This window comes from Petromyzon marinus, unplaced genomic scaffold (genome assembly GCF_048934315.1).
Source record: "Petromyzon marinus isolate PM22_M1 ecotype Great Lakes invasive population unplaced genomic scaffold, UKy_Petmar_22M1.pri1.0 PM_Scaffold_25, whole genome shotgun sequence".
NCBI classification, from domain to species: domain Eukaryota; kingdom Metazoa; phylum Chordata; class Hyperoartia; order Petromyzontiformes; family Petromyzontidae; genus Petromyzon; species Petromyzon marinus.
Window position 1 is genome coordinate 1,229,247 of NW_027423224.1, and position 17,742 is coordinate 1,246,988.

The 17,742-nt window shown below is 45.0% G+C and overlaps 1 protein-coding gene across 4 annotated transcripts in view; it reads right to left on the reverse strand.

Moving 5' to 3' along the window:
* Window positions 1-1,155: 1,155 nt before the first annotated feature.
* Window positions 1,156-17,742, reverse strand: part of LOC142923039 (NACHT, LRR and PYD domains-containing protein 3-like) — a 32,100-nt gene continuing 15,513 nt past the window's right edge. For 2 of the 4 annotated variants that reach the window (XM_076063964.1, XM_076063966.1), the window contains 5 exons: window positions 15,928-17,602; window positions 5,150-5,233; window positions 4,490-4,576; window positions 2,577-2,660; window positions 1,156-1,790 (listed from right to left, as the gene is read on the reverse strand). In XM_076063964.1, coding sequence (XP_075920079.1) covers window positions 1,709-1,790; window positions 2,577-2,660; window positions 4,490-4,576; window positions 5,150-5,233; window positions 15,928-17,602 — 2,012 coding nt within the window. In that variant the 3' untranslated portion in view covers window positions 1,156-1,708. Of the gene's footprint in view, window positions 1,791-2,576; window positions 2,661-4,489; window positions 4,577-5,149; window positions 5,234-11,248; window positions 11,628-15,927; window positions 17,603-17,742 lie in introns of those variants that run through there. The other 2 variants (XR_012940487.1, XM_076063965.1) reach the window with 2 other exon arrangements.

Here is a 17,742-nt window from a genome sequence, read left to right on the forward strand (position 1 = left end):
AAACCTCCTGCATCAAAAGCTCAACGCGCTGACACTGGGAGCGGAGGAGTGGAGTCGCTGGGAGTCTCTTCTCTGTTCCCGTGTTTCATCATCACCATCTAAACCACGGCTACCCCCACACACAAGTACAACACAGATCCCCCATATACAGTACACACACACACACGAGGAAACATACACAGATTCCCCATGTAGCCTCCACAAGCTGTATGGGAAAGTCCAGTTAGTTAGCACCTATTCAGGCTGACATGGCACACGAGGGTGTGGTGTGGCCAGTGCCACGCTCGGCCACCTTTGTCTCCCCAGTGCTGATGTTTACACACTGCGATGGATACTCAGTTAAGGCTGAGTATATAAATATAAATCTACACTTAATAGCAGAATCTGAACATGTATACTGGAGTAATGCAATGAGTGCAGTAGAGACAGGACAAAAGTTACAACAACCAATACAATACAACACGATAAGAGTGCACAGTAAAGTAAAGGTGAACAAATCACTTAAAATATACAAATGAAACTAAACTCTTTTTTTTATCTTACCAGGAAAGGCCCAGAGCTATTATCTAATTTTTCAGAAGCAAGCCACTAATAATAGCTCGAGGAAGTGGATTATCACGTGAAAATTTATAGCAGCAAATACATGTAAACGGATGTTTCTAAATATGGAGAGAAAAACTGGAGAACCCAGAGGAAAAAAAAAACAAGTGACCACGGAGAGAACATGCAGACTCCAACTATACAGCAGGTGTCAGGGTCGAAATCCAACCCCTGAACTCTTGCATACCAGGCGAGGAAGATGACATCACACCACCATGGCGTTACTTAAACAAATACCTAAAAGTATGCAAGTTCAAATTGCATCAGTTCCCAAGCTTGGGAAAGGCAGTAAAACAACAGCAATAAACATTCCCAGACCACATCCAGACAATGACAGTCTGCCAATAAATGTATACATTAAAATTGAATTATTGATACGTTGTTAAGCATTTCGAGGCTGAAGTGCTGTTATTTGGTATACAGATGTGTATAATCAAAGATAAGAAATATCAAGTGTATTTGTTTAGCCAGGTTTTTAACCTGGATAGTTTCAATTGCAAGTGTGATCCGAGGCACCAAAATCGAAAACTAATCAATTAGAGCAATGAAAGAGAATTCAGAGTAAAACAACTTTATAACAATCGTTAGTACATTTCTTATATCTGAAGTCGGCTTGGAAGATTATTTTTAGACCGATCATAGCGCAACTGAAAGTTAAAATGCATGAATATAAAAAAGATAGAGGGTGAATATTGAAGTCATACATAAATAGACGAGGATATCTGCATGAGTGTGATACACACCCCTATGTACGCACATTCATGACAAACATTCCTACTCAGTTAAACAATGGTGAGCTGCCAGACCATTTAAAAGCCACCGACACCCCTTCCACATGCCACCAACATCGCTTCCCTATACCACATATTCATAAATACACTTACACATTATTACACATTATTGGAATCACCACACTCATCAGCATCTTGGAGTCGCGTTCACCCTTGGCTCCATGTGGAGCTCACAGAGAAAGCTCCCAGCTCATTGTCGTCTCAGAGTCAGGGTCGACGATCGGAGCGATGGAGGTAAAATGAGCCGGGCTGCTGTTCAAGTCGTGCGTGGACCAGCTCCATCTGCTGCAGGGCCAGCACGGCCTCTCAGCTTATATCTAAATATCCAGGCCTCCTCGGTGAGTCCATCTGCTCCTCAACTCCTGCTTCCCTTCCTCACTGAAGCGAGTGCCATCCACCCTGCAGCAAGAGAGAGGTTCACGCTGACGCGGGTTCACACAAAGACCCACGCAGCCCCCACAACAACCATGCTGGATGAAGGTCTCTCCATGCCATGAGAGCTGTTTCACCATACTTCACCACGCGGGTCAGTGCAGGCCTGTGATGGCAAGGACTGCAGATCTAGGATCGTAGTGAAGTACAACGGTGGATTGTGCTGCACACTGCAGTCTGTTGTCTGCAACTTAGCTCTGCTGCCTATAACTCCTGTGGTTATGTGCGGTGGTCACCCGTCTCAGCACTCCAGGCTAAAGCCTGCTTATCTTGCAGATTTAAGATCAGGCGCATTTCCAGTCGTTTGGTCATGTTCATTGGTCTGATAATGAATATTGTCATTATTTGGAGGAGCGGGGTCAACCAGGTGGGGTGTTGGCTGTTGTGCTGTTCGGTTCTGTGTTGTGTTGCATTGTGTTTCTAAGTTTGCCATTTTTTTCATTCTTACCTGATGATGGTTGCTTGTGTTGCAATCGGAACGTCTATTCTATTATTATTATTTGATTTGATTTTCTACGTGACTTTACCGAAAGAACCAAAGAGAATATTAAATGCACTGGAATACACTCCACTACTCACTCCACTTCTGGCAATGGCTCTCTTAGCACACAAACATGGTGTGAAGGTCAATTTCCAAAACGTTGCCTTTTCCATATTTTCTCCTGCTAAGGCCACAGTGTTACTGACGAATCTCAGTTGTTTTGTTTGTAGCAACAATCAGAGCGCGTATGAGACACAAGCTGCATAACTTACCCGAGCTTCCTCAATGCTTTGTTGGTGATCATGATGTCATGGAGAGCTGGGATCGATTTGTCCGTCAGTGAGCACTCTATCAGACTACAGGGAGAGAAGAGGCACTGAGTGGGGTGAAACTGGAAAATAAAAGTGTACACACTCACAAGAAATGGAGAGCAACTCAACACCTTTTAGTACAATAAGGGGGGAAATCTCGTAGAATCAGCTAAACAGAGGGAGTAATCATTTCGGACCCAGGAACGCAATCCTATTTGTCTATTAATTGTTTAATGTGGCTTTGTCCAACACGGCATTTTACAGGAACGTAACCCACCGCATTTGGCGAGGTCTGCAATATTTTGTATTAAAAATCGCGTTTGTCCATGCAAGGCCACTAGATACAGGCAGAGGAGCCAGAATATAAATCTGAATATTTATTTATATTAGAGAATCTGAAAAGCTAAAAAGCTCTTTTTCACAGATGTCCACGTAACCCATCACGAGGCAAAGGCTAGTTTAAACTGTATATTGGGTAAGGATCAAATAATGTTCAAATGTATCGGGTTGGCGAATAAGAGCCATTGGTGATTTATGGCTTTAATAAGAGTCAGGTTGTGGTGTTATTAATGTAAACGTATGGGTGGGCAATTAATGTCAAGATTGCAGCCGTTCATTATATAAAATTCTTAATTGTAATCTATGACATTAAATACAGATGATCATTGATTATATCCAGAGCGTGCCTATCTGGGTTCCAACATCCGATGAAACCGGTAAAACCGCTCCAAAAGCTGAACCAGTCCGGCGATCGGCACAAAGTGCATGACAAAACAAGCAGCTATGCTTTATTTCAGTGTCAAATAATATATACAGTTCATTACACACTACATACAACAACTTAAACAATGAAAATACTGCACGTATATAAATGTTTCATGACTAATAACTAGTCATAGAAACAGAAAGTATAAAGTGCGATCTGGTGAAAATTGAGTGGAATTCGGCATTCACCAGAGCACCGGTCTGAAGGCTGCATCAGTCCAACTATTGACAAACACAAGTTTTTGTTGTTGTCAAACACAAGTTGTTTAACAAGAGCATAGTACACACATCACCCCATGCAGAGTCTTTGATATTGGAGTGGTGAGTGCGGTTAGTAAATGTTGTGGCCAAAACGTCGCGATAATTTTATAATGTTTTATTTTTATTATTTTATTATTTCCATTCTACGTGACTTTACCGAAAGAACCAAGAAGAGTAAATAGTCACTTTTTACAGCAGGATATTCATTTTGTCTTTGTATATTTACTTTTAGCGATTTTTAGATCGCAAACTATTTAATAACATTAAATATATATACAGAACACCTAAAAATATAATCGTATTTTTAGCTCTTTCGGTAAAGTCACGTTGAAGGGAAACAATAAATAATAAAATATATAAAGCAATAAAACATATATTGTTTTATATATATTTTATTGTTTCCCTTCAACGTGACTTTACTGAAAGAGTTAAAAATATGAATTACTGCAGTCACGAAAGCTTTAAATCAAAATATAATCGTATTTAAGAATATGCAAAAATAAGCTATTTTAAATAATTATGCGATTATCTGGTTGTGTTTGAAAATCTGGCTGCCGGATAATCGATGATCTAATATATTAACATAATATAATTTAAAACAATATCATTGGTTAGAGTTGGTTATGTGACCATTGTAATTGTATTGTTATTTAATAGTGGTTAACAGTGCTGTAATAAGTGTGGCTAATAACTTAATTGATAAGTGCATACAAATTAAGTTATAATCGACGTTAAATATACAACATTATCATGCTATACTGAGTATCTTGGTGTTTTGTGTCTGTATATGTGTATATATTTGTTCAGGTGTACTTATATTAGTGTGTGTGCATCAGGACATTACTCACACTAACGTCTCCAACCTCCCTTCTCTCTCCAACATCCCGTCTGCTAAAAGTCGGAGGCCGCTGTCTCCAATCTCGTTGCGACGCAGCCTAAACCCGGGTGGACGGGAGAAGGGACAGCGCTGACTCACTGAGCCCACGGGAACCGCGGAGTGAAACACGCGGTGAGTGAGGGACACTCACAATGGCGGTGCACGTGACCACAGCACACACGTTCATGAGCAAAGCTGCTCATTGTTTAATGCTTCTGTTAGACATTTTATATAGAATAGGTGGCATTCACAAATATCAGTTTACTCGCGATCATCCATTCAATTATACTGCACTGTACCTTTATAATATGAAGTGTTTGTGTTTATATAAACACAAAGTTACAAGAGAGGATCACACACAAGTGAAGTACATTTTCATCGAGAACACAGGGAGATGTTTTCAATTAATGTATCTGCTAACAATGTTGTGAATATGAATATTGCTTTAACCTATGTGATAAACTAAACAAATGTGTTAAGATTACAGTAAAACATTTTTAAAGTGGACTCGATTAAGCAGGACAGCAAGATTAAATGTGTTCACATTCAAATGTTTACTTCACAACGCGTTGCACCAATAATTAGCAGTTAGTGCACAGAGCGCAAGTGAGAAACGAACAGCAGAGCTTACCTGAGAATCTTCAAACCTATGTTGGCCTTGAGGATGACACTGAGAGAGGAACCCGACTTGTCCGTCAGTGAACAAAGATACAGACTGCAGGAAGAGAAGAGGTGGTTAGTCGGGGCAGAGCGGATGGGTGGAGGGTCGGGGCACAGAGTGGGGGATGGTGAGGGATGGTGAGAGGTGGTGGTGGTTGATGGGATAGTGGTTGAGGGTCGTGTTTGTGGAGACTGCACAAATTAACCTCGTGTCAACTTTAATAGGAGCTTGCAAATAGCAACTGCTGTTTAGATTTTTGGGTTGAATGTGATGTGTGTGTGAATGTCTACTATGTGTGCATTTGTGTAAGTCCATCTCTATGCGTGTTTGGTACATGTGTATCTTAGTGCATGCATATTTGTGTGCATGCGCATGCGCATGGGAAGTAGTGGTGCAGTGGTTAGCACAGTGAGCCACAAACCTGGTTCGATTGCCGCTCATGGCTAACTTCATTGATGAATATCTAAAACGGCCGTGGACCTCACCTAGGTCGACTCAGCCTTAAATTACTACCTGGTGTAGTAAGTAAATATCAGTTGGCTGAGTGTGGTGCTGGCCTCCCAACCCCTCATGTGCCGTTCTGGTCTTCATTAGGTGTTCCCGAACAGTATATGACCCAAAAGTCTGCTAAAAGTTATCTGTAGAATCTGTGTGTATGTATATATAGATCAAATAATCATGATTTAATTTCGATATTGCATCATTCTGTAAGCGGTCACACCTGAAAGCGTTTCATTGAACATCTCATCACAATGTAATTAAAGGAAACCCCCAGTGACAACTGTCTGGCACAAGGTAACTTAGCACCTGGCCTGCATATCGGCATTTCCACTACAACTGTTCCAGTAGCCTCTCATTCCTAATTTCCTCAGAACATCCTCCCATTTCCGCATCAAAAAATGTATACAGTACATTATACACTACATACAACTTAAACAATGAAAATACTGCACTTATATACATTTTCATGACTAACAACTACAGTAATAGAAAGAGTAAATATACAGCTTGATCCGGCGAAAATTGCGTGCAGTTCGGCGTTCGCCAGAGCACCGGTCTGAAGGCTGCATCAGTCCGGCGATTGTCAAACACAAGTTGTTGTTGTCAACCACAAGTTGTTGTTGTCAAAAACATGTTGTTGTCAAACACATGTTGTTGTTGTTGTTGTTGTCAAACACAAGTTGTCAAACACAAGTTGTCAAACACAAGTCGATGTCTAACACAAGTTGTTGAACAAGAGCGTTGTACGCACATCACCCCATGCAGAGTCTTCGATATTGGAGTGCTGAGTGCGGTACAGTAAATAGTCACTATTTACAGCAAGATATTTATTTTGTCTTTGTATATTTAGTTAAGCGATTTTTATATCGTAAACTATTTGAAACAGTCAATATATATGCAGAACACCTAAAAACATAATCTTATTCAAGAATGTGCAAAAACAAGCTATTTTAAATAATGATGTGATCATCTGGTGTTTTTTGAAAATCCAGTACCCCTCCCCTCCGATGCTGCTGGATAATCGATGATCTACTGTATTAACACAATATAGTTGAAACAATATCATTGGTTATAGTAGGTAATGTGACAATGGTAATTGCATTGTTATTCTTTGGGTCTTTCGGTAAAGTCACGTAGATAGAAAAATAATCAAATATTATTTTCTATCTACATGACTTTACCGAAAGACCTAAAGAGTATGAATTCCTGCAGTCACGAAAGCTTTAAGTCAATATGTAATTGTATTGTTATTTAAGTGGTTAACAGTGCTGTAATAAGTGTGGCTAATAACTTAATTGATGAGTGCATATAAATTAAGTTATAATCGACGTTTAAATACATTATTATGGTATAGTGAGTATATTTGTGTTTTGTGTCCGTATATGTGTATATATTTGTTTAGGTGTACCTATATTAGTGTGTGTGCATCAGGAAATTACTCAACACTAACGTCTCCAAACTCCCTTCTCTCTCCAACATCCCGTCGGCTAAAAGTTGGAGTCCGCTGTCTCTGATCTCGTTCTCACTCAGCCTAAACCCGGGTGGACAGGGGAAGGGACAGCGCTGACTCACTGAGCCCACGGGAACCGCGGAGTCAAACACGCGGTGAGTGAGGGACACTCACAATGGCGGTGCACGTGACCAGAGCACACACGTTCATGAGCAAAGCTGCTCATTGTTCAATGCTTCTGTGTTAGACATTTTATATATCATAGGTGGCATTCACAAAAAGGAGTTTACTCACAATCATCCATTCATTTATACTGCACTGTACCTTTATAATCTGAAACGTGTTTGTGTTCATAAGGGTGTTGTTTTGCAAGACCTCATCTTACAAAAAAGACAAAGATCCCCCGTGTAGCCTTAACAGACTGTAGGGGCAAGTGCTGTTAGCGAGCACCTATGAAGGCCGGAACGGCACACGAGGGGGTGGGTGGTGTTGTATATGGCCCTTTTTCCACAATTAAAATCAATAATAATATTTGCCGATATTTTAAAAATAGTAACTGAAATAAATAAATAAACACCGCTACGACAAGGACCAGCAAACAGCAACGGGAGATCGTAAAAAGGTCGTTTAAATAAATAAATAATAACCTCCGGGGCAAAGAGAGGTTAGCGACTATCTGCAAAATCTCCAGATTGCCAAAGGACAATTCACAAACAAACCTGTTTGATGTAACACAGCCGCCCGGGGTCACCAAAAGGGGAGGGGGGCAATCACGCGCGCGACCGCGGTGAGACAGCGGACGGGGAGGGCATCTGTTTTTTTCTCTCTCTCGCAAGAGACGCGGAGAGAGGAGAGGGAATTTCACATTTAAGCTCCGCAAAGGACAGCGAGACAGCGTTCGGAAGAAGACATCAAGCCAGCTCCGAGGCATGGCCTCGAGACATTAGCAATGGGTGCTGTGTCCCGCAGAGAAGAGGGGCGAGGGGACGTTAGGTGCTGAGTTCGGCATGGGCAGACAGAGTATCGCTGAAAGTTATTATACATTCATCCTGATGTTTTGAGTCGCTTGCAGAATCGAGGATTGCGATAAGCTGTATCGTACTAAGCTATCAGAGTTGTGTAAGAGGTGTGCAAATACAATTTTCAAGTTTTGAGAGTGAGCGACAATAGCACACTCGACAGTTCAACAAGACAACAGCTCAGCAAGCGCCAGAAGAGGGTGGCGAGCGGCAGGCTCCAAGGGGGCCCCGCGATCAACCGAGGATGAGAGGCTGGCAGAGTAGCGATGTGCCACCGAGTGTGAGTTCAGAGCTGAAAGAAATATCGCTAAAAGACTTTTATTCTACATTGAGTGCCAGCTGCCAGCAGCCAAGCGTGTGCTGACTTGGCTCATCCAGCAATGGAAAGAGCCTGACCAGCCGCCCATGAGCAAAAGAGTCAGCGAACCAGCAAAGAGCGCGTTCGAGCATCTCCACAGAGAGCACGTGCGGCGCAGCTACTACATCAGTGGAAAGAGACCGTATCTGCCAGCACGAGCAGCCAAGCCGACGCCCCGAGCAAGAGAACAAAGCAGTTCGTATAACCCTCCCCCCACACTCTCACCCTCACGACGCATCACCCTGCGTCTGCTTCACGAAGACACACAACACGCATATCGGGACAATCAAGAAGAGTGACATTCCAAGGTGCTGATCGTGAAGAACATTGCTGCCTATTGAGTTACGTGGATACAGTCATTTAGAAGTATCTCAGTCGTTCGTTTTCTTTTAATGGCATAATCTTGCCGATGAATCCATTGACGTATACTTTTGCCTTTGAGAATAATAATTGTTTTGACTGCCTTTTCGCATGAATATCGTCGGATGAACTACTAAGGACTTTTTATTCGTATTTTCCATATGCTCCTGGTACCCAGAGGAAGCAATCAATTGTTCCGTTACCCAATTAACAACGTGATTATTGAGGGTTGAAGAGATGGATCAATGAAATGAACATTGCCTGTAGTACTATGCTGACAATTTCAAGTACAAAAATTCCCATATTAGAGTGTTAAAGTTTTTGTGTAGAATAGCGTGCCTGCATGTTTTAACGACTCTCCCTATCACCAATTAAGCTCGCGTTACGCAGTGGAATTAATGATATGTGCAGTTGTCAAAGTGAAACAACGCAATCGTTGATGTTTACTGTGTTGATGCTGTGTTGAAAATTCCGAGCTTGAGAGTTCGCATATCCTTATGTTAAAGTTTTGTTTAGAATAAAATTGATTAACGCAGAAGTGGTTGCGTGTGTCCTTCCTGATTTCGTGCGTAATAATCTTATTTATAAGAACTGTATTCTGCGTTGAGATCTCAATTTGGAGACCTGACATAAACACACTAATACACTCAGTAAATGTTAAAACGAGAATAATTGTATTATACCGATCGATAATACGAAGTTAAACAAGGAAGCCGAGCTGACTCTGGCATGCTCACAGCACCTGCATAACTTCATACGAAGAATTGTATTATTCCGATTGATAATCCGACCCTCGTCAGCGAGGCGGGGCCTAATCATAATAACGGATTGCAATAGCATAATCACACACACGAGCATTAATGAATATGATTATATCTCGAATTAGCATAATTTATGCGCATAATTGCATCACCTAACATAATTGCGGATAATTACGCAAATTCCAAATTTCATTTAATTTTTATTATTTTCATCAAAATTTTCACAACCAACATATACAACAGTGACCTACACCACCCCGACCGCCTTTGTATCCTTAGTGGCAATGTTTACACACCGCACCAGGTCCTCATTTGAGTCTGAGTCGACCTAGAGGGAGGCCCAGGTCCGGTTCAGATAATCGTCACCGGTGTTGGTCGTTAGCGGGAATCGAACCCGGGACGCCGGGTTCATAGCGTAGCGTAGCGCTAATCACGACACTACTACTCCTCGTCTACACACCTACATACACACACAGTAACGAAAGTAAATAACGCACATACATGCGTATATTCACTAATTTGTCCATGGCGCACTCATATCACTGGATGAATTGCGCCTCATGAATGTGAATCCTTATTATATGAAGATTCCTTGCATTCATTTTCATGTAAAAAAATACTGTCACATTAAAACTGCAGACTCAAACAGGGGTGTGTAAAGTGTGTACATGTGAGTGAGTGTGTGTATATTCATATATGAGAGTGTGTATATTAGTGTACATGTGTAGTGGAGTAGGAAGGTGCATAGTGGAAACAGCGTGATTACATAACACAGACAGTACGGGTTATGTTGGGTCAGCCTGTAGCGAAGGCAAATACAGTGCAGGTTATATTAGGGCAATTAAGCTGGGTGAGCCAAGGACGGCTGTGATTGGCTGGAGCTGTTGCCAAGTCTAGAGTCGCGCCTAAAGGTCTGGAGGAGAAGCAGGTGCGAACGACGAGGAGCGTGGTTGGGACGCGGACTAATTAATTGGGGAGTAATGAGAGCGGGGATAAATTGGGGGGTCGGCAATTGGAGCGAGGTTGTTGAAGTTGGAGAGCTTGGAGTGAACAGCGGGGAATTGAAGTTGGAGTCAACAGCAGGGAATTGAAGTGTGGAGAGCTTGGAGACAGAGAGTGGAGAGACAGAGTTTGAGAGACAGAGTTGGAGATGGAGCATGGAAACAGCATAGCGATAGCAGAGCTGAAGAAGAGAAGCAGCCAGCAGTGGAGAGAGCGTAGCGATGGCGGAGCTGAAGAAGAGAAGCAGCCAGCAGTGGAGAGAGCATAGCGATAGCGAAGCTGAACAGAGACGAAGCAGTTAGCAGTGGAGAGAGCATAGTGATGGTGATAGCGGTGAACAGAGACAAAGCAATTAGCAGTGGAGTGAGCATAGCGACGGTGATAGCGGAGAGCGGAGACAAAGAAGTTAGCGACGGAGTAAGCGAAGTAATCATGGGGAGTGGAGAGACAAAGGTGGCGAGCGAGTCGAGTGAAGCACGGTGAGCGAGCCGTGACGACATGGATACTGTAAAATATTGAGGACATGCTGAAAGTTGTAAATAAAGCGGTGTTCGAAGAAAGACAAAAGTTGTCCGAGTGAAATCGAACACTACATTTCGTGTCAGAGTGACTACGAACCATGCCGAGATGTCAAGGAAGGCGGCCAAGAAGAAGAACGTGCCGGTGGACTCATCCGACGACAGCAACGACGAGGACGTGCTTGCCCGTGTCCTGCCAAGTGGCCGATACTCCTCCGGAGGGCCTGGTTGAACGAGAGTCTAGAGAATGAGACAGCGGTTCGAGCGAGGCCGAGACCCCCGCACCGTCGAGTGATTGGAGAGTCCTCATGGCCCAGTGGGAGGCCAGGATGGCGACATTGACGGAGGCGTTTAACTGCTTTGTGACATCGGACCAGATGCAACCGACGGTGTCAAGTCGACCAGCAGATGTTGCCGCGGGGTCGGAGCGATTGGAGAAATCCGACGACGATGAAGCACCACCATCGGGAACAGCACGGCGACTTCATGTGCAGCGGTTCGAAGCCAAAGTTGGGGATTGGACGGCATTTACAAGACGGTTCCGAGCAGCTTATCAATCTCTGGAGTGGACTGAGGGTGCCGCTCTGCGGGCACTGCCGACGGCCCTCGATGATGATACCTTGGCGACATTTAATGGATTCCCTGCCACCGTCAGGTCAACACTGGATGGGGCATTCGCGGCAATGAGCAAGGTGTACGAGCCGCGGTCGGTCGCCAAACGTAGATTCCAGCAAAGGAAGCGGGAGGACACGGAATCCCCTCTTGCATTCCGCAGCGCGCTGTTGGCCCTCGCTCAAGTAGCATACCTGGCGATGGACCAGGAGGCCCTGGATTCCTTGCTGCAGGAGAAGCTTTTGCAGTTGGCCAAGGAGCTACGAGTCGTCCTTTCGCTTCCTGACAGCAACAACGACGATGACATGTCTCTACAGATCGCCAGGAACATCAAAGTCAACCTGGACCTCCGCGATGAGCCAGTGGTGGTGGGTGCGCAGCTGCTGTTGCTGAGCGCTGCCGCGTCCGAGAGCGCGGTGGCGGTGGGCGAGGCACCGCCGATTGCAGCGGCGGCCGGGGTGCCACCCGCGGGCATGCTGCGTCGCCCCGCGGTGTATGGATGTACTACGAGTGCGGACGGAGAGGACATGTTGCCCGCGACTGCTGGTGGCGCAGGGGCGGCCTTCCAAGGGCGCCGACCAGCTACAACCGAGGATTCTCCCAGGACCGAGGATTCCGGGTGAGTCGCGATACATTCAATACACGGCCGCTCTTTCCACATCACCAATCTGCGTCATCTCACCCATTCACATCTCATTCGTATGTTGCGCACGGTCAGGACGTGTGGGGCGCGTTGGTGCATCGTGTTTTGGGAGCTGCGCCGGGGTCGTCGGATGTGATGGCACTTATTCAAGGGGTGATGGTCAGAGTTATTGTTGACACGGGGGCTTCTGCGACCCTTATCTCGTTACAAACTTTTTGCTTATTGCCAACTTTGCCCCAGGCCCTAGAACCGGTTGATGGGCCGTGCATAGTAGCAAATGGTGGCAGTCTCGGTATTATGGGTTGTATGGTCGCGACGAATCAAATTGGCGAAGTGAGCGTTACGGGGAATATTTTGGTTTCCAAGGCCTTGGCGGTACCGTGTTTGTTGGGAACGGATTATTTGCAAAGGATGCCACTTAGAATTTCTATAGAGAAAGGGGTGTTTGGAATTGCCATCGGGAAAATGTCTAAAATTTTTGGGAACGTCTTTTAAGCTTGCGGTTGCGAATGCCGTGGTGCAGGCCGTGGTGAGCCGCACCGTTCGCGTTCCGCCTGGCACGCAGATGCTTGTGCCGCTGCGCTTTAAAAAACAGTTGCCTTTCGGCGAGCAACAGGAGGGTATATTGCTGACGCCCTCAAATGCTGTATCACGGATGCCCACTTTGGTAGGGGCTTTGACTATTGTACCGGCAAATTGCGACCCTTTAATACAAATTGTAAACGTGGGACACGAATCGGTCGTCATTCTGGAGGGTACAACGTTAGCGCATGCAACGGCAGCGCCGGGTCCGGAAGGGGAGGCGTGTTTGGCAACGGGACAGAGTGAGATGTTGCCGGGTGATGGAGATGATCCGGACTGGTTGCGAGATCTATATATGCAAAACCCTGAACTAACGCCTGTGCAGCGGTCGCGTCTCCATGGGTTTCCCTTTGAATTCAAAGATGTGTTCAGCGTGATTACATGATAACACAGACACTACGGGTTATGTTGGGTCAGCCTGTAGCGAAGGCAAATACAGTGCAGGTTATATTAGGGCAATTAAGCTGGGTGAACCAAGGACGGCTGTGATTGGCTGGAGCTGTTGCCAAGGCTAGAGTGGCACCTAAAGGTCTGGAGGAGAAACAGGTTCGAACGATGCGGAGCGTCGTTGGGACACGGACTAATTAATTGGGGAGTAATGAGAGCGGGGATAAATTGGGGGGTCGGCAATTGGAGCAAGGTTGTTGAAGTTGGAGAGCTTGGAGTGAACAGCGGGGAATTGAAGTGTGGAGAGCTTGGAGACAGAGAGTTGGAGAGACAGAGTTTGGGAGACAGAGTTGGAGACGGAGCTTGGAAACAGCGTAGCGATAGCGGAGCTGAAGAAGAGAAGCAGCCAGCAGTGGAGAGAGCGTAGCGATAGCGGAGCTGAAGAAGAGAAGCAGCCAGCAGTGGAGAGAGCGTAGCGATAGCGAAGCTGAACAGAGACGAAGCAGTTAGCAGTGGAGAGAGCATAGTGACGGTGATATAGGAGAGCAGAGATGAAGAAGTTAGCGGCTGAGTAAGCGAAGTAATCGTGGGGGAGTGGAGAGACCAAGGTGGCGAGCGAGTCGAGTGAAGCACAACGAGCGAGCCGTGGCGACATGGATACTGTAAAATATTGAGGACATGCTGAGAGTTGTAAATAAAACGGTGTTCAAAGAAAGACAAAAGTTGTCCGAGTGAAATCGAACACTACACATGTAAGGTCTAATAAATCTGAAAATCTAAATAGGCTCGAGGCTGGATGGTGCTTCTACCCAAGACTAACATGTATAACAACAGTTGTTGTAGCCTGCGGAGCTGCGTTATGGCAATGGAACAACATTCATCTCTATGCTCTACACCAACCCACACTGACAAGATTGGTGATGTCTGGTCAAATAACCCCCAAGACCTGCATGGTGTGGGAGTGCCTTATCCAGCAGTAGACTGACCAAAGGCTGTACTTGTACATGTGTAGGAGTGTGTGAGTTTATATGTACACTATGTGTACGTTTGTGTGTGTACATGTCTGTGTGTATATACGAGTGTCTTTGATTGTGTATTTATATGCGTTTAGGGGAATGGTGGGAAAGTCGTTGGCACATTACATTACAAACGAAGTGACCTGGGTTCAATATCCGTAAACAGCATCAGTGGTGAGTGATGAAAAAAATTCTGGTCCTGGAACTCCCGTAGGGTGACTCTGCCTTAAATGAGTACCTGGTGGTGTGTCAACATTAGCAATGGGGAGAGAAAGACAGCCAAGGACGGTGCTGGTCAGGGAAGTGCGATCAGCACTTGCCTCAAAAGTGTATGCAGGCTCCACGGGGAGATTGTCTTTGTGCTCTAAAGTGCAGTGTAATAGTGTGTGCTTGTTCCCTGTCACTGGCTTCACTTTCCCCACCAGTTTATATGGGCTACTTGGGGGATCATTGTCTCTTTAATGCTTTACAACTAAGATTAACACCCATTACCAATTAGCTGTCTCTGTAGTGGTGAGCACAATCACTGACCATGATCCACTGTGAACCAGGGGCTTGAATCGGACACGTGGATCAAACCGTTACCCTCACTCTCCACCGCAGTCGCAATCAGGGCTACATTTTCTCAGTATGGCCTAAGGTCACCTCACTCCCTGCATATAGTGTGAGGGCTATCATTATCGCTAATTAAATGTTGCTGAAGATGATGGAAAACTTTACAGCATCCATGAATATGCATAACTTTTTTTTCCTTTTGTACTTTAACGTACAGTGAGTGCAGCATTCACTGTGGACCCACCTACTCACTGTACATTTACTTACCCACTCACACTAATTCACTCATTCACCAACCCACTCACACACTAATTCACTCATTCACCAACCCACTTACACGCCACTCACATCCTCACTTAACTCCACATATTCACTCATCGATCCACCCACCAAGTCACCCACCAACTCAAGCAGGCACGCACTCACTCACCGAACCTCATCCCTCAGTGGATGAGTGGGAGTGGGTATGCGGCTGGAGAGTGAAGGTATGGGCAAGGGTGGGGGATGGGTTATGGAAAAAGTGAAGGCAGGAGCAGATTGGGGGTTAATGGGAGGTATCAAGGGAGGGGTGAGCGTGGCGTGCGGGGAGAGGAGTGAAGTGAGTGAGGACAATGATGGCAGTGGCAAGGGGAAGAATTTGTCAAAATTTGTGTTCATGCTTGGGCTACGCAAGACCGAGTGTTTACGTGAGAATGGAGTTACATTGTACTGTATGCACAGTTAATAAGTGAGGATTCTTATAGACAAAGATCTGCCGTATAGCCTTAACAGACTGCTGGGGAAAGTGCCGTTAGGGAGCACCTATGAAAGCCGGCATGGCATATGATGGAGTGGGTGGCCAGTATCACGCCCGGCTGCTTTTGTCTCCCGAGTAGCGATGTTTAACACACTGCACCTGGTGCTCAATTGAAACTGAGTTGATATCACGCACAATTATGCACACACAATTTGTGAAGTAGTGAATGCAAGGTGTGCCAGTCTTACACTAGATGTTTACATCTGTGCAGTCCACGCTGAAGCCTCTTCATTTCCTCGGTGCCGATGCCACAGCCGAACAGGTTGAGTGTCTCCACAGGTTCTTCTCGCTGCAGCAGGATCCAGGAGATGGCAGCGCAGTCTGGCAGGGACAGCCTTGTGAATGACAGGTCTATCTCAGTCATGGACCGAGTGACATCACTCAGGGACTTGCGGTCGTGCAGCTCGTGCACGCAGTGCAGGAGACTGTTGAGCCTGTGTTTGTCAACCATCCGATTCTTCATGCTGCGATTGAGCCACTCGATTATTTCCTTTTGATAATCTGCAGATGGAGGATCCAAGATACCCTCAAAGAACTTCCATGGAGTGCTTGATGCCAGTCCACAAAAAAACCTCTGAAACACATCAAACCTCCCATCTTTGCTGTCCTTAATAGCCTTGATGACGTCATTCACTGGCCATGTTGAATGTGACAGATGCAGAGCTATCGCTGCAAAGAATTCCTGCATTGTCAAGTGTGAAAATGAATAACAACTCCCTTGTTTAATGCCCTCACATGTGAACACTTTGTTGATGAATGTACTTCCTAGTTCAGAAGAACTAACAACAAACTCTTCTAGATCTTTTTGGCTGAACATCTGGATGTTTTGCTGAACCCCCTTCAGAGCCATATTGCCAAGAGACGATACAATTTCCTTGGCACAGCAGCTGCCACGTCCATGGTGTACTATGAGCCCAAACACGTATTGTGTGAAGAGGTCGGTCATTGATTTGAGGATAATCTCAGAATGTTCAGACTTTTGTAAATGTTCCTTCAGTGTAATGGCTGCTATATGGCAGAATGAAGGGTTCTGGGACAATGTATTCACTGTTTCATTTTCCTGCAGGAGCTTGAGTGCCCTTTCTGCTAGACTCCTATCTTGGTAAAATTTGTTAAAAAATGCTATTTTATCTTTGTTGGAAAACCCAGTGATTTCAACAGCTCGATCAACATTCACTTGACTCAGTTGTTCCATGGCAATGGGTCTGGTCGTTATCAAGACCGAGGCCTTGGGCAAGAGATTTTCATTCACTAGGGCAGCAATGATGGCTTCTACTGTTGCCGTCTTACGTGGATCGGTGCACGCATTGGCATAGTCAAGGCGCTTTCCAAACTCGTCCAACCCGTCCATAACAAAATGGGTTCTCTCTTGGTTTGCGAAAACCTCATCCGCTTTGTTTCCCAAACATGAGTGCAGCTTAGAAAACAGCTCTGCCAGTGACACCTCTCCAATATCATTTATCTCCCTGAACTTTATGAGCACGATGTGCTCAAAGCGTCGTGCAAATACTTTCTCACCTGACAGCAAGCTGTGCACAATGAATTTGCTCAACATGGTTTTACCGCTGCCTGGAGTCCCCACTACAATAACCAGTCGGGGGTGTGTTTTTTTTCCAATGTGATCAAAGAGCTTCTTGTAAGTAATCCCTTCTCTCTGTGCTCTCTTCATCAGCTCCTCGTGCTGCTTGCCTCTCGCTAGTAACTCGTGCTCCTTGGTTTCTTGATGGCGGTAGTAGGGAACCAGAATTGGCTTCACCATCCTCTCCAGAAAAAACACTGCAGGTTCTCCAGGTCGTGCGTCGTAGTTTCGTGTTAATGATGTCAGCTTCAGCAATAATTCTCTGAAATCATCACCAGGCTTATCTAAATGACACAAATAATTTAACGAGCAGATCAGTTTCACTTACAATAAAAAACATATTCCTATAGCAGACAAATATGTTTAAAATAAACTATGTAAAAAAAGCGTAGCGAATTCATTCACCATGGATAATGCAGCAACA